Raw genomic sequence first — 20,700 nt, 5'->3', positions numbered from 1 at the left:
CATTTTCACTCCTGGAAGAGTCTCATGTTCAGGCCTTACCCCATTTACGGAGCCCAGGAGATCAGCACCCAGAATCCTCTCTGCCCAATCCAGACTCACTGGCAGCGTTTGCTGATCCCCTTAGCCAGTCCTTGGAGCAAGCACCAGCATCACCCATACTCTGCCCACCACGCTTCCCCACCCTTGTCCACTGTGGTGGCTGCAGCCTGCCCAGGCTGAGGTTCCTTTCCTCCCCTCCCTCTTCTCTTGTTCTCCTCGAGCAGGGAGACTCAGATGCTCCAGCCTCCCTTGCTCATCTCGCTCCCGGGTTGTACTGTCAAGATTCCTGTCCCCTCTCATTGTCAGCGATGTCTCTCATCCCAGAATAGTCTCCACCTGCCACTCTCCTACCGGCGTGTGCTGCTTGTTGGTTCTCTGCCAAGAGGGAAACACTGACTGCCTTCCCGCTTCCCATTTCCTGACCCTTGGCCCCAGTCCAGACTCTAGCCATGCAGAGTTCGGGCTCATGCCTTGCCCTCGGTCGGCCTTTATCCTTCCTGACGCTGCCACAGTGGTGTCAGATAGATTGTGCTGGTATCCCCACTCCTAGTGTCAAGATCTCTCTTTAGGACATCCCAGCACCTCAGGCTTGCAAAGGGGGCACTCACTGTGCTGAGCAAAACTCAGCCTGGAGTATTTAGAGATGAGGAATGTGCACAGGAAGTTAATCACAGTTCCAGACACCAGAGACCCACAGATTTGGTCCCCGGTGTGGGCCCTGTTCCCTGCTCACAGATAGTCGGTACTGGGGTGTTCCTGCTTGTCTTCTTGTCCCAACTTGGCCCTCGTATGCCTGCAAGCTTGCATCTGCTTCCTCCTCTTCCATGGTTAGTACCACATGTTCTGTGCTTCTGAAGCTGGTCTCTAGTTAGGCCCCAGCAATGGCTCTACAGGGGACACAGGTCAGATGTGGCACTCACTCATAAGTGTCTTCCCAGTGGAAGTAAGGAGCTGGTAGTTATGGTTAGTCAGTCATTGGCGGTCTCCTTAAGACTGCCAGCAGTTTCACGGAGGGTTATATTTCTTTTTCTTTTTCTTTTTTTTTTTCCTTTGGTTTTGTTTTGTTGTCACAACCGGCAGTGCTCAGGGGTTACTCCTGGCTCTATGCTCAGAAATCGCTCCTGGCAGGTTCAGGGGACCATATGGGATGCTGGGATTCGAACCACCGTCCTACATGCAAGGCAAACACACCACCTCCGGGCTATCTCTCCAGGTTATTCTATTTCTTTCTTTTTTTTTTTTTTTTTGGTTTTGGGCTCACACTCCTGGCTCCACGCTCAGAAATCGCTCCTGGCAGGCACAGGGGACCGACCATATGGGATGCCGGGATTTGAACCGATGACCTTCTGCATGAAAGGCAAATGCTATCTCTCCGGCCCCAGTTATTCTATTTCTATTCTTTATTTGTTTTTTGTTTTTTGTTTTGTTTTTTGGGCCACACCCAGTGATGCTCAGGGGCCACTCCTGACTATGTGCTCAGAAATCGCTCCTGGCTAGGGGGACCATATGGGACATCATGGGATGGAACCACTGTCTGTCCTAGGCTAGTGCAGGCAAGGCAGATTCCTTACCTCTTACGCCCTCTATTTCTATTCTATTATTTATTTAAATAATTAAATTTAATGAGGGAGATAGGAGTATATGTTTTAAGGAGGAATATTTTATTTTTGCTTATTGTTTTTGGAGCTATATACAGCGATGCTCAGGAATTGCTATTACTAACTGGCTCAGGAAACCATATGGGTATGTCTGGGCAAACCCAGGTTGGCCATGTGCAAGACAAGCATCTTCTCCGCTCTCTCCTGTTGTTCCACCCCAAAGGGGAATATTTTCATTTGTATGCATTAGTTCTATTTGGTCTGGATTTGTTTTTTTGGCTTGGTTTGGTTTGATTTGGGGCCACACCTGGCAAAGCTAAGAGCTTACTTCTGACTCCCCTGCGCAGGGATGATTCCTGGCAAACTCAGGAGACCATACAGGTTGCCTGGAGTTGAACCAGGTGGTCACATGCGAGGCAAGCACCCTCCCCTCCATTCTGTTCCTCCAGCCTTAGTCTGAATTTTAGAAACAACTACATTTTTTTTACCTTTTTTTTTTTGTGGGGAGGGCACATCTGGCATTGTTTAAGGGTTACTCTTAACTCTATGCTCAGAAGTTACTCCTGAAAGAGCTCTGGGAACTGTGTGGATGCCATGGATTGAATCAGGGTCGCCCCATGCAAGGCAAAATGCCCTCCCTGCTGCACTATGGCTCCAGCCCCTGAAACAGCTACAGTTTGATCTGTGGCCATCTAAGCGCCCAGCCACTAGTGGGGCTGGTTCTCATCCTGCCTCTTACCCAGTCTGTGACCTTGTCTTCACTGAGCTCCTCTTGAGAAGCTGATGCCTCACCATCCTAATGGTTTCACTCTCCGAACTCAGGGCCTGATTTTAATCACTCGGCTTTAAAGCAGATTCTATGTAGAACTTTTTAAAGAACTTTAAAAATATTTCAATTTAGTAGCCTAAGCTCTAGTACTGTGGGTAGGACAGCTGACCAAGGTTCAGTTCCCTGGAATCTCATGTCTTTAAATGGAAACAAATTGTGATGCGTCTGCCCAGGTCTTGTTTTGGTGTTTTTTATTTATTTGGTTGGGTTTTTTTGGGTCATACCCAATGGTTTTCAGATACTATGCTTGACTGCACTCAAAAATCACTACTGTTGAGTTCAGGGAACCATGTGGGATGCCGGGGATTGAACCTAGATCAGTCTCAGCAAGGCAAGCACCCTCCCCACTGCCATCTCTCCGGCCCCAGAATAGTTCTTCATTGATGCTAGAAAGAAAACACAGGCAATTAAATCCTTTATATTGGCCTTGGCAGTTAATTTTTGGACTTAATTCCAAAGTCCAATGCAACAGAAGGACAAATAACCCAATAGAACACATTTCCAAACACTTCTACAGAGCAGAGGATGTCACCTACAAAATGAAAATGTCAGCTTATTAAATTGGAGGAATACTTAGAAATCATTTTATCAGATAACAGTTTAGTCTCCCAATTACATAAAGAACTCCTACAACTCACTGACAAAAATACAATAAAATAAAATCCATCCAAAAAATATGCCAAAGATTTATCTGAATGGACAGTGTTCCAAAATGCTGCACAAGTGGCTCAGGGACCAAAAGCTTAGCATAGGTTATCGTCAGGGAAATGTGCCTTAACCCGGGGAGAAATCTCACCTGATGCCCTCGGTGAGGAGGTGGGTGCCAGGATCAGGGTTGAGAGGGGGACAGCATGGCCTGAGTAGGAACCAGCACCCCTGCTGGGTATGGTCCCTGTGAGTAGTTACATAAATAAAAGGTAAAATATTTCAGATGGGGGTGAGGGGTGGGTGAGCACTTGTCTTGATTATACGTGTGAAACCCTGGTCAGTACCTAGCATCACAAAAAAAAAAAAAAAAAAAAAAAAGGCAGTCAACAAAGAGAACTCTGTGACCCAGAAATGTCTTTTTCTGGGTGTTTATCTGAAGGAAATAATAGTAAAAGTTAGTTTGAGAAGATAGCGCATATATATTGCAGGATTCTTTACATAGTAAAATGTCTCTGAATCCAGAGAGTCCAGGGCGTCGGTAGGGCACTTGGCAAGTTACATAGAGTTGGCCCTACTTTCATTCCCAGCACCACTGATCTCCATCAGGTGTGCCCCAAAACAAAATGAAAATGGAAGTGTATTTCACTAAGAATATATATTTATATTCCTCTATGTGTGTACTCTCCGTGAAAGGAGAATCTTTTCATTTAGGGTAACATGGGAAGATTTTAGTTTTGTTCTTTTGTTTTTGGGGGGGCACACGTAGTGGTTCTCATAAGTCACTGATGTCTTTTGTACTAAGGAATCACTCCTGGCAGTGCTAAAGAGGGACCATATGGCTCACTGGGGATCAGACTCAGGTCAGCTGTGCACAAGTCAAGTGCCCTGACATGGGCAGATATCACCCTATATGAAACAGGACAAAGGCCAGTACCTGCCCCACTCCGCTCCTCCGTGGAATTTTTGAAACAAGCCGATTGGTATGAGAAGAGCCCATTCCCGGAGGAAGAGAAGGTTTGAAATGGGCAAGGGGGCCCACAGGTGTGAGCTTCCAGTACAGAGCAAGGGCTAGACTGAGCCGTGCTGTGCTGGACAGATGCGACAGTGTTTAGCAGGTATATTCTGGGCATTATCAGTCTTTACGGGTCACCCGGTGTGTATCTGAAACCAACAGTGCTGTCTGTCACTTGGATTTCAGTTAAAGTATTTAATTTTAGGGGGCCGGAGAGATAGCCTTGTACTCGGCCGACCCGGGATGGACAATGGATTGAGTCCTGGCATTCCAGTTGGTCCCCCAAGCCTGCCAGAAGCCATTTCTGAGCCCAGAGCCAGGAGTGAACCCTGAGCAATGCCGGGTGTGGCCCGAAAACAAACGGGGCTGGAGTGGTGGCGCTAGCGGAAAGGCATCTATCTGCCTTACAGTCACTAACCTAGGGCAGACTATGGTTCAGTGCCCTGGCATCCCATATGGTTCCCCAAGCCAGGAGCAATTTCTGAGTGCATAGCCAGGAATAACCCCTGAGCATCACCAGGTATGGCCCAAAAATCAGGGGGAAAAAACGATTTAATTTTAGCATAACTTCCAACATTTCACAAAATACTTTGGAAAATATCTTAGGAAAAAAATGCTTATATGTGTATATGTGAAAGCGTTTCTTCATACTTTAGTTATGACATTTGTAAAATGAAAACTGCTGACTTGAAACTTTTGTGTTTTTAGATCAACCCTGAGAGTAAAAGTCCCGCCTCCTTTGCCACCTAAGGTTGGTATATTTATTTATTTATTTATTTATTTATTTATTTATTTATTTATTTATTTATTTTGGTTTTTGGGTCCCACCCACCAGCGTTCAGGGGCCATTCCTGGTTCTATGCTCAAAAATCGCCCCCGGCAGGCTCAGGGGACCATATGGGATGCCAGGATTCGAGCCACCATCCTTCTGCATGTAAGGCAAACACCTTATGTCCATGCTATCTCTCCGGCCCCACATTTATTTGTTTTTCAACATGAGGGAGAGGAGGAGGGGTTCTACCACATCAATATGATCTTGATGGTCACTGTTGCTTTGCCCAGGTCTATAAGGAAAAAACCTGATCACCGAGTTGATTATGATTATCTTTTTAAACATTTTAACATCCTACAAATCCATGTTTAAATAATTAGAGTTGTATATTAAAAGTATATATATGGGGCCGGAGAAATAGCATGGAGGTAGGCGTTTGCCTAGCACGCAGAAGGGCTGTGGTTCGAATTCTGGCATCCCATCTGGTCCCCCGAGCCTGCCAGGAGTAACCCCTGAGTGCTTCTGGGTGTGACCCAAAAACCAGAAACAAACAAAAAGATTTAATATATAAGTATATATTTACATATACTATATATTATTTTATTTTGGGGGGGTTTTTTTTGGCCACACCCGGGAATTCTCAGGGGTTATTCCTGGCTATGTGCTCAGAAATTGCTCCTGGGGGTCCATATGGGACGCCGGGGGATCGAACTGTGGTCCATCCTAGGTGCCCAAGGCAGATACCTTACCACTTGCACCACTGCTCCGGCCCCCATTAAAAGTTTATTAATGATTAGTATTATCTTTTCTGAATCTGAGCATTCGTATCTTATAAGATTATCTTCCTTCGAAATATATAACATTTGATTTCTTGACAATCTTAGGAAGATGTTTTCCAAGTAAAACTGTCTTGACCGACAAAGAGCAGGAAGAAAAACTAAAATTCCAAATAAGAATTTGATTTTTCCTAAAAACATTAGCAACAAATCTTCTTGTCAAGCAAAGGCATGATCAGATCATTTCAGCTGATTTTTAGATAGATAAGTGTACATGGGTAGTTGTCATGTAAATTTATACGGTTGTGCTTATAGCAAATTTTCATTATAAAATAACTTTCTGAGAAGAGCCTTCAGAGTGAGCCAGACAGCCCATTTGTTTTTGTTTCTCATCAGCAGAGTCGTGCTAGCATGTCCCTGCAATCCAAGGACAGTGAGGACAGCCTGAGGATAGGGGTGTATAGAGCTGGGCTCGAGCAGCCCTCCAGTTTGGGGTCTCCCAGAGTGGCACCTGTCAGTCAGTTCCACGTTTCTGCAGCCTGCTCCACACGATGGCTGTGGTATCTCGGGCCCCAGTTGTTCAGTAGGGAAACCACTACTCCAGTATACCACCCTTCAGTCTACAATGGGTGTTCATAATAAGGGACTCTTGGAAATTGGAGTACAGTGTATAGTGGCTTTGCTCAGAGCTGATGCCCTGGCTCGCCTCTCAGGAATCAACCCTGGTAGTGCCTGGGAGTTATTCCTGACTCTACCTTCTGGGATCTTTCCTGGTGTGCTCGAGACCACATGGGATGCTGGAGTCAGAGCCATGTGCAAGGCTAACATATTCCCACTGTGCTGTCTCACCTGCCCCAGATCTTCTATTGGCAGATCTTAGCAGGGGTCTCAAACTCAATTTACCTGGGGGCCGCAGGAGGCAAAGTCGGGGTGATCCTTGAGTGCAAAGTCAGTAGTAAGCCTTGAACATTGGGGGGTGTTTTCCAAACTACTAAAACAAAACAAAACAAAACAAAAAAGGATTCCTCTAGGGCAGGGCCACAAAATGTTGTACGGAGGGCTTGTGAGGAACTTACAGCAAAATCTCAAGGCCTGTCCCTGAGAAAATGTATATTTGTAGCATATAAATTATCATATCTGAATTGACATAGTTGGGTGACCTTGAAACTCAGCTGGTAAACACTCTTGAAAGCCATATTTTTTTTTATTTCCTGAAAATAAATCTATATCTGTTCATTTCAGGAAAATAAATTCTACGTTATATATGATATATCTTAGATGTTGTGATATGTATAATTTACCTATCATTTGTTTCGGGAAAAATCATTTCCCTTTAGATCATTAATCTCCTTTTCTGTGCTTTTCAGCCCAAGTCCATATTCATACCCCAGGAAACTCTTCCCACTGAGGACGACAATCAAGGCACCATCAAGAGATGTCCTGTGTCAGAGAGCCCGGCAAAACCTTCCCACGTGCCACCCAGGCCACCACCCCCCAGGTTACCTCCACAGAAGCCTGTCACTTTAGGTAACAGGGATGAAAGGGGGCTATGGGTGCGGGCTAGTCACCGAGCCATGAGGGGACTCAAGGCTCAGGGAGAGCCTTGCAGAGACCAGATCTCAAGACTGATCTTGGTCCCCTGGTGGCCTCTAGTGTCTGGACCTACAGCAGGTCACCTCAGCCCAGCCTGGGCTTGTTTGCCCCTGATTCTCTTTCCACAGCTCCTCCTCCCTCTAGACTAGCTCTGACTTCTTTCACTGGAAGAAAATGCCTTTGTTTTTGTTTTTTGAGTACACCAGGCAGCGCTCGGGGGTTCCTCCTGGCTCTGCACTCAGAAATTGCCCCTGTCAGGCCTGGGGGACCATATGGGATGCCAGCATTTGAACTACCATCCTTCTGCATGCAAGGCAAACACCCAGCCACTGTGAAAATGCTTATTTTTTAAATCCAAATATTTGGCACTAGAGCAAGAATTCATAGCTATGCACCTGAAATTTCTCTCTTTAATGCTCATCTGGTTGAACCATCTCAAAGAATAGAATGGTCTCATGTTTGAGATTTTCCTTTCTGTTTGGTGATTTTCTACCTAATAGGTTTCCAAAAAAATCGATTCTTTTCACCATGTTCGAACTTGTCTTATTTGAAGGAAACGGAGTAAACTCCCCCCAGTTAAATGGCGAACGAGACAGCCCGTTGTACCAGCAGAGTGGACTCCGAGGCACGAACCCGCTGCGGAAGGAGAAGAAAGATGTGCCAGTAGGTATTCCTGCTCACAAGTTCTCACTTCTGTGTCTTTTGTACTTCGAGTGAAACCATAGTGGGATATAGTTCATCATTTGAGAAAAGAAAAGAAAAATTACCAGAAATTGTGGTCATATTTGCAATGCCTTAAAATCATATAAAAAAGTATAACTCAGAACCAAATAGGTGGCGCTAGAGGTAAGTTGCCTGCCTTGCCCACCTTGCCCACTCTAGCCTAGGACGGACCACAGTTCAATCCCCAGGTGTCCCATATGGTCCCCCAGGCCAGGGACGATTTCTGAGCGCATAGCCAGGAGTAACCCCTGAGCATCAAAAGGGTGTTGCCCAAACAAAACAAAAAAAAGGTATAACTCTGGGTCCCAAGTATAGTACAGGGGTTAAGACACTTGCCTGGCATGCAGCTGACCTGGGTTTGACCCCCAGGACTCATCAGGGTCCCCTAGTATCACCAGGAGTCGTCCCTGAGCATAGAGCCAGGATCAAGACCTGAGCACAGCCCCTAACCAGAAGAACACAAAAACTGGATCAATGAACTTCAGACATGCCTGTAGTGGTGATATATGTATCCACCCACCCAGAATGTTTTATTTGCATTGCATGTATGAAATCAGTGAAGCATCTTTTTAGGTCTTGTCATGTTCTATTTAAATGTTTCTGATTTATATTGCATTGAGAAGAAATGATGACTTTTTTTTTTTTTTTTTTTTTTTTTTTTTTTTGGTTTTTGGTTTTTTTGATCATACCTGGCAGCGCTCAGGAGTTACTCCTGGCTCTATGCTCAGAAATTACTCCTGGCAGGCTCGAGACCATATGGGATGCTGGGATTCGAACCACCAACCTTCTGTGTGCAAGGCAAACACCTTATCTCCATGCTATCTCTATGGCCCCATGATGACATCATTCTTAATACTATTGTCCAGGTTAACCTCAAAAGCAACAGTTTCATAAAATTCATTTCAAAATAATTTTACAGTCTTGAGAATCTTGGGCTGAGTAGAAGCATCATTTCCCTCTCACGACCGTTGGGAAACGAGCAGTTATTAATCGTAATTAAATTCACCAAAATCAAATGCAAAAATAGGCGAAACAATAATAGGGTTATCTGTGTGCCAGAATTCAGATCTAAATGATAGAAAGAACTCCCAGCAACCCAATAAGGAGAAGCATATTAAAAAAGAAAAAGATAGGGGCCAGGCGGTGGCGCTAGAGGTAAGGTGCCTGCCTTGCCTGCGCTAGCCTTGGATGGACCGCGGTTCGATCCCCCGGCGTCCCATATGGTCCCCCAAGCCAGGAGCGACTTCTGAGCGCATAGCCAGGAGTAACCATAGAGCGTCACCGGGTGTGACCCAAAAACAAAAAAAAAAGAAAAAGAAAAAGTTCATTCACAGAAGGGTAGATAGAAACAGCCAGTGAACATTAAAAGTTCTGGACTCAGGGACTGAATATTGGAGGACTGTAACATCAGTACCCCAAGACTCCCTGCTGTGACTTCCTAGCATAGAGCCTCGTACCTTCCTGCGATTCCATAGGGCAGTGAGGTTGCTGCTGTGAGCAGTTGTGGGCTTACAGACAGGCAGACAACACACGGGGCCTCTCGGGTGTTTGGTAAAAGATGCAGATGCCATGCTCAGGGATGTGTCCTCATCACACTACATGCAGTGGAAACAAGCAAACTGCGCTCATGCAATTGCTGATTGAAGGAGTGTCCCAAGCCAGGGTTAGGGCAGAAAGCAAGGTGGTTAGCGGTGATGAAACTCCGAAGTGCAGAGAAAGCGTGTTTCCTGGGGAGCTGGTACATGAACAAAGAGAGACTGGAAGAACACACTTGTCCTTGAGGACAGCTGCCCTGAGCCCTTGATGAACCTGGTGGTAGCAGTGGGCACAGTCAGGCCCAGGCCCGCCCTCCTGATGCTGTATTCTGTCCAGCAGACCCAGCCAGGAGTCTGCCCTCCTCACTGCCCTGGAGCATTTGGTCTGACGGACTGGAGAAGTTTCGGGCTGTTGGGGTGCGAATAAGGGCACTGTGAGAAAGTAGCAGAAAATGTCAGCCGAGTATGTTTTGTTTTCAATGAAGGTGTGTGTGTGTTCGCGTGTTTTACTTAAATAAGTGTAAGTGAATTAGAGAATTGTTCCACCAGGGAAGTCTAACTGGGGTTCTGTTCTTTTTCCCCTAGAAGCCAATTAGTAACGGTCTGCCCCCGACACCAAAAGTTCATGTGAGTATGAATACCGCCAAAATTACCTTTTCCAGCCAAACAATGGCATGGAGTTGCTTGGGTGCATACCTTTGGGTACATATCTTTCACTGCTCTAAAACGAATTGTTGGGTCCAGAGCGATAACACAGTGAGGAGGGTGCCTGCCTTGCATGCAGCCTATCTGGGTTCATTCTCCATCTGTGGCACCCTTGGTGGTCCCCCAAGCCTTGCCAGAAGGGATCCCTGAGCACAGAACCAGGAGTAAGCCCTGAGCTATTGCTGGGAGCAGCCCTCCCAAAATGACTTGTCCCTGAATACGTTTCTGCCCATCACTTCAGTCAGCAACAGTAGGTTCCTCTGAGCCAACGTTGCCCAGCTTACTGCAGCAACTGAGCCTATGGTCAAATAATGTTGCCTTGTACACGGTCGACCTAGGTTTGATTCCCGACATCCCAAGCCTGCCAGGAGTGATTCCTAAGTGCAGAGCCAAGATCAACTCCTGGGCACCACCAGGGATATAGCCTTACATCCAAAACAAAATAAAATCAAAAAATAAGTTTGTCTTTATGTGTTGTGATTGAAGTATGTATGTGTATACACACACACACACACACACACACACACACACAGACACACAGATCTGAATTTCACATCAGCCATACTTCTTTAACATTATTAACTAAATTCGGTGATGAATACCATTTGTAGTCAGTCTCAGGAAAGTAAGAATTTTTACTTCTTTATAGAATATGATTTCCTTTTTGCCAGGGAATAATTGGGATGTTCTTGGTGTGTAGCATTTGTTTGTTGTATCTACCAGCAACTTTTGTATTGAGATTATTGCTATGATAATTTTGCTTATGTGAGAAGAGAGGTAAAATTAAAATCCTTCTAAGTCCAGTGTTTGATGATCTGCTTTCCCAGATGGGTGCCTGTTTTTCCAAGGTGTTCAATGGCTGTCCCTTGAAAATTCACTGTGCGACATCATGGATCAACCCAGAAACAAGAGGTATTTTACCTGTTACCTCTAGATTCCTTTCCTAAACAGGGCCCAAGAAAGCATGCTTTTTTTAATCAATATATATCATATGCCAGTATATGCCCTTTTTTATCAGTATAGCAATAGATGGAAAAATCATTTTAACCTCAAAAGCCCATACTTTAAGGTGAGCTTGTCTCTCGTGCTTAGTTTCTGAGAGACACATCCCAGTGTCCGAGTGTCCTCTGCACTCTTGTCACCCGCATGACCATCTCGTGTCTTATTGGATCCAGTGCTGCAGGTGCGGAAGGCTCCTGTCCTCGGCACTGGGTGGTCGGGTCAGGCCCAAGACGCTCCTCATCACAGCCGACTTGCGGACCCATGGTGGACAGCCCACCAGAGCTACCAGCACGTGGCCTCCTGAGTCTCAGCCCCAGGCTGCTCCTCGCTTCTCGAAGAGGGAGGCAGATGGTGCTAGAGTGTCCCTGTTTTCCTGTTTCTAGCCCTCCTGCTCTTGACAGAGCTTGGTCATTGACCCTCCAGGAGCAGGGCAGGTGGCATTCTGGCAGTCTCTGGCTTGCTGTCGTCTTCCTTCAGTTGTCCGGAGAAATTCTCAGTCTGTTTCCATGATAAAAGTGAACCAAAGGGACCGGAGCTATAACACAGCAGTAGGGTGTTTGCCTTGCACGAGGCCATTTCGGGCAGACCCGTGTTCAATCCCTGGCATCCCATATGGTTCCCTGAGCCTGCCAGGAGCAATTTCTGAATGCAGAACCAGGAGTAACCCCTGAGCACCGCCGAGTGTGGCCCAAAAACCCAAAATCAAAACAAAACAAAAAAATGAACAAAGGGCTCAGAGTCATAGAGTATTTCCCAAGTACCCCAATAGCTAAGGGGTCGTTTCTATTGTCACCGGCACACCCAGTGGCATTTGAGAGGCCTATGGGGCCAGGGTTAAACCTGTGGCCTCTTCTCTCCCTCATGTGTCACTCACCAGCCTTTGTGTGGCGCTCAGAAGATCCCGCTGAGCCTATCCATTGGACATGCCCATCTCCTTTTAAGTGCATTAACCCATCCTTCTGATGCTGAGGGAGTCACCACATGTCCCTCTAGGATCTTGTTTAGTATTTTCCTTGCTGCTTAGGAGCTAGTGTGTGCAGGAGACTTAGGAAGTTGAAGGTCTCACCACTTGCTTACCATGAACGGTCTGTGGCCAGAGAGGTAGGAAAGACAGGTTAAGGCACTTGCCTGGCGTGCAGCCACCCGGGTTTGATTCTGGCATCATGCATAGGCCCATGACCCTGGGAACACTGCCAACAGTTTCCATCAGCACTGAGCCAGGAGTCAGTAGTGAAATGCAGGGTGCGTCCCAGACTAAAAAATAATAGTATTTGCTGCTTATAAGTCAAATTATTCTTTTCACATATTAGTATATTAAGGGTTTTAACCTCCTTTTTAAAAATCGGGGGCATACACCACAGTGCTCAGGGTTTACTCTTGGCTCGGTGCTCAAGGGTAATTCCGAGCAGTGCTTGGTAGACCATGCAGTACTAAGGATCAAACCCAGGCCACCACCCAGCCATTGAGCTATTTCTCCATCTTAAAAAAAATTTCGTTGGGGCCAGAGATAGTACACAGGGAAGGTGCTTGTCTTGCACACAGTTGACCCAATTTCAGTCTCCAGTGCTATATCTGGTCCCCTGAACCCTGAACATTGCCAGGAGTAAGCCCTGAATATAGCTGGATGTGACCCCAAGACAAAGAATTATCTATTCAGGGGCCAAAGAGATAACATGGAGGTAAGGCATTTGCCTCGCATGCAGAAGGTCGGTGGTTCAAATCCAGGCATCCCATATGCTCCCCTGAGCCTGCCAGGCACGATTTCTGAGTGTAGAGCCGGGAGGAACCCCTGAGCACTGCCAGGTGTGACCCAAAAAAACAAAAACAAACAAAAAAAAAAATTTATTCATTTACTTTTTTTGTTTGTTTTGGGGATGCCAGGATTCGAACCACCTACCTTCTGCATGCGAGGCAAATGCCTTACCTCCATGTTATCTCTCCGGTCCCTCATTTACTTTTTTTATTTTTATTTTTTTTGGGGGGAGCAGTATTTTTTGTAATAAAGAAGATACAGGGGGCCGGGCGGTGGCGCTAAAGGTAAGGTGCCTGCCTTGCCTGCGCTAGCCTCGGACGGACCACGGTTCGATCCCCCGGCGTCCCATATGGTCCCCCAAGCCAGGAGCGACTTCTGAGCGCATAGCCAGGAGTAACCCCTGAGCGTCACCGGGTGTGGCCCAAAAACAAAAAAAAAAAAAAAAAGAAGAAGAAGATACAGAATAACCAAAGAAAGATAGAGGAGAGGACAGGAAGGAAAAACTGGGTTTTATGCATTCTCTAAAGTAGATATTAACTAGATAATCATTTACTTTTTTTAAAATCAATTCCTTTTGGTTTCAGATCAGTACTTGATATTTGGTGCCGAAGAAGGGATTTATACTTTGAATCTTAATGAGCTTCATGAAACATCCATGGAACAGGTATTTCATTTTCTGTTTTTCTTTTTCTTTCATTGTTTTATTCCTTAAGCAGCAGAAAGAACTGAGTTTTATTCCTATGATTTACTGCCTTTCTTATTTATATATTTCTGGTGCACATTCTTCTGTGCACCAAAATTTGACAGGTAGGATCTGAAAGCAGACTTAAAGAGAACTAGTCCCTTCCTCTTTATTTCAACTTAAAAGAACTAGTTCCTTTCTCTTTATTTCTTTTTCCTTTTTTGGTTGTTGGCCACATCCAGTCATGCTCAGGGCTTGCTCGATTTTTGTGTTGCTTGAGTGACCGCACATGACAGTCAGGAGAGACAGGACACTGGGCCAGCTTGACTGAGTGTGGTGTCCCCACTGTCCTGTGTCTCCATGCTCGCCCTGCCTCTGGGAGCCTCAGCATGGAAGCCTTCCCCAAAACACTTGCTCCAGGAACGAGGACATGTGGGGCCAAGAGGCCCTGGGCCTACTGGGGAGGGCGGCACAGGCAGTGGAGAGGGGTAATGCAGGTTGTTGGCAGAGACGGGCAAAGAGTGGCAGGAAGGCAACAAATGGGCCAGGGCAACCGCATGGCAGCAGGGCTCATGCTGGCCACATCTGTGGTTGTGCGAGATCTGAGCCTGGAAGCGGCTCAGGCCAGATGCCTCCATGTGAGCTGGCTTCTGGGTCTCAATGTCAGAGCGGTAGGCTGGGCTCAGTCTGACAACTCAGTCTCTGAAAAAAAGAAAGAAACGGGATTCACCCTCACAAAAGCTCCGGAAAGGTTTGGAGTTGTATTACTTGTGGTTAAAAAAAGAAGTTCAAAGTGAAACTTAACACTTAAACTTAAATGAAAGCTTTCTCATTGTTCCTAGATCGGTAGTGAAATGAAGAAAATTGTCTTGACCTTGTACCTTATCTAAGCTTATATTCTCCTATTGACCTCTGTTTACAGACAGCTGTCATTTTGTAGTAAGTCACAGATTTGGTGCTGGATAGATACTTTTTCACTGTGGTTTTGTGTGGAAGGAAACCCTGTTCCAAGACAATGGTTTTTTTTAAAAATACGCTTCACTGAATTAATTAAAGAACTGCCCTGTCATAGTCATTGCCTGGTTTTCAGTTTAGCCGGTGAATTCCCAGCTGGGTGGGGTTGTTTTTGCACTTGAATAGGTGTTGGGGTGTCCTGTTTGTTCCTGTGGATCTGGGTGCTGTTCCCTCTGTGCTGGTCCAGGTGGCCAGAGTGGAGGTACCTTTTCATCTGGTCATAGTCAAGTCAGAGTGTAAAAAGCCAGATAGAAACATTACACTTTATGGAAGCACTTGTTTTGTTTTGTCTTGTTTTGGAGCCATACCCGACGGCTCTCGGGTTATTCCTGGCTCTGCTCTCAGAAATCACTCCTGGCAGGCTCGGGGAACCATATAGGATGCCGGGTCAGTCCTGGGTCGGCCATGCGCAAGGCAAACGCCCTACCACTGTGCCATTGCTCCAGCTATGGAAGTGCATAGAAATAAAGAAATAAAGGAGACAGACGTTCGTTAAAAGATTGAGTTTGGGGCCTGGAGAGATAGCACATCGGCGTTTGCCTTGCAAGCAGCCGATCCAGGACCAAAGGGGTTGGTTCGAATCCCGGTGTCCCATATGGTCCCCCGTGCCTGCCAGGAGCTATTTCTGAGCAGACAGCCAGGAGTAACCCCTGAACACTGCCGGGTGTGGCCCAAAAACCAAAAAAAAAAAAAGATTGAGTTTGTTTCTCTCCCTTTGGTGTGAGTCGGGCTAGAGCTGAACTCGGTGCCTAATGAAGTCATCTCCTCCGGGGCCGCAGGTTTCGTCACCCACAGCCGCATTCATTCCCTGCCTCCAGCCGGGTCTATTTTGGAACAGCCCACTAGGAATTCCCGGAGCAAACCCAGCAATGGGGCTTGTTAGACCAGAACATTAATTATCAGGGGTGCTGGGGCTCGAGCGTGCTCCGGTCTCCAGGAGACCAGGTCCTCACACGGTCGCCGTCCGGGCCTGGCGTGGGGCAGCCAGGAGGGCACTTGGCTTGCGGCAGCCAGTCCGGCTCCAACACCCAGTACCACGTAAGGTCCCCTGAGCTCTGCCAGGGATAAGCTAGAGCGCCACTCGCTGAGGCCCAAAAACGAACTGAAAAACAGAGCTTGGCTTCAGAATCGAGGGCCGCAAGTTTCTAGTGTCTGCTACAGCTGGTTGAGGTTGTGCCAGAGCAGGGGCACTCTGAGAGCCACTGAGGTCCATAGTGATGAAAGCCCCCACCCCCTGCCTCAAATGCTCATTTCTTTTTTTTTTTTTTTTTTTTTTTTTGGTTTTTTGGTTTTTGGGTCACACTGGCAGCGCTCAGAGGTACTCCTGGCCCTATGCTCAAAAATCGCTCCTGGCAGGCACTGGGGACCATATGGGATGCCAGGATTCGAACCATCGTCCTTCTGCATGCAAGGCAAACACCTTACCTCTATGCTATCTCTCCGGCCCAAATGCTCATTTCTTGGCTTCTCTATATACGAGCCCAATGGCTGAGAACTAGAACACAGAGTTGAGGCTTCTGGAGAAGCTTGAAAGGAATCAGTATGCAAGAACGAGGGAAATTGTACTATTTATGACTAGTAAGTTCTTCATCATAATTTATCTTGGACTTTTTTTTCCTGCTTCTTCTCTAGGAAACCAAGTTCATCCAAATGCTTCAATAATATATTTAAGGAGAAGTATACAGGTGTTAGTATGAAAACCAAGATAAGGGACCAGAGCGACAGAACAGTGGGAAGGGCATTTGCCTTGCACATGGCCAATCTGGGTTCGATCCCCGGCATCCCATAGACTGCAGGGGTCCTCAAACTTTTTAAACGGGGCCAGTTCACTGTCCTTCAGACTGTTGGAGGGCCAGATTATAGTAAAAACAAAAATTATGAACAAATTTCTTTTTTTTTTTTCTTTGGTTTTTGGGCTACATCCGGCGGTGCTCAGGGGTTACTCCTGGCTGTCTGCTCAGAAATAGCTCCTGGCAGGCACGGGGGACCCTATGGGACACCGGGATTTGAACCAACCACCTTTGGTCCTGGATCGGCTGCTTGCAAGGCAAACGCCGCTATGCTATCTCTCCGGGCCCATGAACAAATTTCTATGCACACTGCCTATATCTTATTTAGAAGTGAAGAAACAAAATGGAAATAAATACAATATGTGGCCCTCGGGCCGTAATTTGAGGACCATTGCCATAGAGTCTCCCGGGTACTGCCAGAAGTAATTTCTGAGCATAGAGCCAAGAGTAACCACTGGCCATTGCTAGGTATGGCCCCCTCCAAAAAAAGGGAAATAAAAATTGTTTGAAAGGATCTTTTGCCCTCCTCATAGTTCATAAAGTAGATTTACTGAGCATAAGTGAGATTAGGTAATAAAGTTACTAACTTATATAACCAGTTTTTTTCTCTGTTAAGGATTATAAAATGATTACTAAAATTCTTACTTTTGGGACCAGACGACAGCATAGTGGTAGGGCATTTGCCTTGCTTGCTGCCAACTGGGACAGACCTGGGTTCAATCCCCAGCATCTCCTATGGTTCCCCGAGCCTGCTAGGAGCGATTTCTGAGTGCAGAGCCAAGAGTAACCCCTGAGCACCACTGAGTGTGGCCCCCAAACCAAAGAAAAATGAAATGAAATGGTTACTTTTCTAGAATTGTCTGTTGATCTGATTACATGATAAACGAAACTCATTGCTGCTGTTATTTGCAAACCCTGCATTCTGTCTGTTCTTCCTCAGCTCTTCCCCCGAAGGTGTACCTGGTTGTATGTGATGAACAACTGCCTGCTCTCGATATCTGGTGAGTCTCCGCTCTGACATGCTGCATTTGCCCTTTGAGGCAGTTGGTGTTTGTGCTATCTTTCCCCCTCTGTCTCTCTCCATAGGCAAAGCTTCTCAGCTCTACTCCCATAACTTACCCGGGCTTTTCGAGTACTCGAGACAGATGCAGAAGCTCCCAGTGCCAATCCCAGCACATAAGCTCCCCGACAGAATCCTACCACGGTAAATGCACACTCGATTCTGTGTTTGTCCTTAGGGATGCCATACATGCTCACAGTCAGTTGACTTTAATAAATAGTTGTACTGCAGAATGAAGAAGCGTTCTGCAAGGTCAATAGAAATCATGCAGAACGAGCGCTTTTTTAGAAGTAATATTCCTCACAAGTGCCTGTTTGTCATGTTACTCGAGAATGTGCCCACTTTTTATTTTCCAATTGTATCGGATGTATTCTTCTCGGTTCTTAAAATTTCCTATAATCCTGAAGTTAGGTTTTTTTTTCTGTTACTTATAAATGTAAAAATGGAAGCATAAAACCAGGTTTATTTTTGGGGCCACACCTGACAGTGGTCAGGGTTTACTCCTGGCTCTGTGCTCAGGAATGACTCCTGCCGGGCTCAGGGACTCGAAGGGATGCCTGGAATTAAACCCAGGTGGGCCTCTCTTAGCAAACACCCTCCCTGCTGGACTATTGCTGTGGTCCCAAGAAGAATGGTTTTTTGTGTTTTGGTTTATTTTGGTTTCTGGGTCCCACCCGACAATGCTCAGGGGTTCCTCCTGACTCTACGCTCAGAAATCACCCCCGGCAGGCTCGGGGGACCCTATGGGATGCCGGGATTCAAACCAGCGACCTCGCATGCAAGGCAAACGCCTTACCGCTGTGCTATCTCTCCGGCCCGCCAAGAAGAATATTTTAAGCTGTAGGAAACTACAGCCTCTGTGCATCAAATCATTGGTCTTAGTAATCACTAACCTAAATTATGAATTGAAGTGTCAGGTTTTTTTCTACTCTGAAAGTAGTCTAAGGCATTACTTCTCTAAGCAGAAGTTGGGAATGAAGATAGTCTAGATCTCCAATGTCTCACAGGTGGCTCTTAATCACTTCATCTCTGGCTAGAGATAAATCCCTCAACCAGACTTCACAGCAAACAATGTCCTGCCACACAGACAAACCACTGCAGGTAGGACTTAGTTCTAGCTGCCCGCCTTCAAGCTCCGACACCCCATTCAGATGCTCTGTTGCCAGAGAAGCGTGACACAAGAAGTTGACTTTCTGTGAAGTTTAATTCTCTCTAATCCTGACAGACTCAAGCTATCTCTCCCTAAACTGGTAGCTCAGACTTGAGGAAGTCACTGTCATTTTTTGTTTTGTTTTGCTTTGGTTTGGTTTTTGGGTCACATCCGGCAGCGCTCAGGGGTTCCTCCTGGCTCTGCTCTCAGAAATCGCTCCTGGCAGGCTCAGGGGACCATTTGGATACCAGGATTCGAACCACCATCCTTCTGCATGAAAGGCAAACGCTTTACCTCCATGCTATCTCTCTGGCCCTGTCACTGTCGTTTTTTGTGTGAACAATGTCACAGCACGTGAAGTGCGTGACTTCCAGTAAGAACTAAAGCCAAACTGTTGGCATCCAGGGAAGCTTCAGAAACGTCCTCTAGGCTGCAGTTGCCATTCTGCTCTGGCATCTGATCTGGCACACAGCTGTACATTCATCAGGAAGGTTCTTTGGGGGCTGGAGCCAGAGTACAATGAGGAGGGTGTTGCACAGGCCAACTAGGGTGTGATCCCCAGTTTCCTGTAGTGTCCCCCGAGCACGGCCAGGAGTGATTCCTGAGCACAGAGCCAGGAGTAACCCCTGAGCACTGCCGGTTGTGGCCCCAAAATAAAAACAACAGATTCTTTATGGGTCAGAGCAGTCAAACAGCTTTACAGTGTGGCAGTATCATAGCCAATGAGGTGTATCCCAGGCGTGATTATTGCTAATTGAAAACTTTTCCCAGAGCAGTAGCACAGTGGACAGGATGCTTATTTGCACACAGACTGCCTTAATTTGCCCTCCAAGCACCCCGTATGGTCCCCCGAGCCCCACCAGGAGTGAACCCTGAGCATTGCCGGGTGTGCCCAAAACCACAGATCTTGTTTGGGTTTGTATTGACCCTCCCCATGTGTGATTTATATCATTAGCAAAGCATGCATTTGGTTTTTACAAAGGCTAATGCATAGTGGGCAGGAACCCGGGCACTGGGATGGACTGGCACATGCCTGACACTCCACGCCAGACACCTGTATGTCACATAACCTCCATCAGAAAGTTCAGGTCAAGAACAGGGCCATCGCAGAGCAACTGGGGGCCAGGCAGCAGGAAAGCAGGAAGAACTGTACTTGTCCTTTAGAAAGTGATAGGACATGAGTTAACCTACCCTGGGAGTCGCCCAGAGGCAAAAAGAAGAGTTCCTTAGCCCTTCCGAGCTCAGTATCCAGAGTGATCACACAGTTTCCCTGTCAGTACAGAGTAAGGATGGACAGACAGACGAATGCAGCCAGGAATGGAAAGAGTTCCCCTGTCAGTAGAGTGGGGATGGACGGGCACCATTTGATCCTTGGCAATTTGATCCAGATGGTCCTCCAATATCACAGAGCTAGCACTAAGTCCTGAGCTCTGCTGGGTGTGGCCCAATAAAATAAAAGATCAAATAAATGCACATTTGTACACTTAAAAAAAAGCAAGCAGGCCCAGAGAGATAGCACAGAAGTAAGGCTTTTGTCTTGCATGCAATCAGCACAGGATGGACCACAGTTCAAATCCCGGTGCCTCCGGGTGTGACCCAAAAAAAAAAAAAACAAAGCAAAAAGCAAGCAACCTGGGGCCGGAGAGATAACACAGCTGTGTTTGCCTTGCGAGCAGCCAACCCAGTACATAAGGTGGTTGGTTCAATCCCCGAGTCCCTTATGGTCCCAGGGGCTATTTCTGAGCAGATAGCCAGGAGTAGCCCCTGAGCGCAGCTGGCTGTGGCCCAAAAAACAAAAAAAACAAAAACCAAGCAAAATAAGTATTTACAAAAAAGGAGAAATTTATCTTGAGGTTGCACAACTTGTATTTTGGGTTATAACAATTTATAAAAAGATATTTGGGGTGTGCACTCTGTATTATCTTTATTTTTTCAAGGTTTTATTTTCATACACTCTAATTGTTTGGTTTTCATATTTAAATCCTATACTTTTGAAATCTATCGGAAGGATGATAAAAA

The 20,700-nt window shown here is 46.4% G+C and overlaps 1 protein-coding gene and 1 pseudogene across 1 annotated transcript in view; both read left to right on the top strand.

Annotated features, from left to right (window-relative positions):
• MAP4K3 (mitogen-activated protein kinase kinase kinase kinase 3) overlaps positions 1–20,700 on the top strand; it is a 112,738-nt gene that overhangs the window by 82,385 nt on the left and 9,653 nt on the right. Inside the window, 8 exon segments of the mRNA XM_049784295.1 lie at positions 4,835–4,877; positions 7,042–7,201; positions 7,821–7,930; positions 10,111–10,152; positions 11,058–11,142; positions 13,570–13,649; positions 17,412–17,472; positions 17,558–17,675. Of these exon segments, the coding sequence (XP_049640252.1) occupies positions 4,835–4,877; positions 7,042–7,201; positions 7,821–7,930; positions 10,111–10,152; positions 11,058–11,142; positions 13,570–13,649; positions 17,412–17,472; positions 17,558–17,675 (699 nt within the window).
• On the top strand, positions 19,375–19,456 carry LOC126024990 (uncharacterized; annotated as a pseudogene).

Source organism: Suncus etruscus, chromosome 12, assembly GCF_024139225.1.
Source record: "Suncus etruscus isolate mSunEtr1 chromosome 12, mSunEtr1.pri.cur, whole genome shotgun sequence".
Taxonomy (NCBI): domain Eukaryota; kingdom Metazoa; phylum Chordata; class Mammalia; order Eulipotyphla; family Soricidae; genus Suncus; species Suncus etruscus.
Note: the sequence above shows the minus strand (reverse complement) of the source record. Positions and strands in the feature narration are given on the sequence as shown.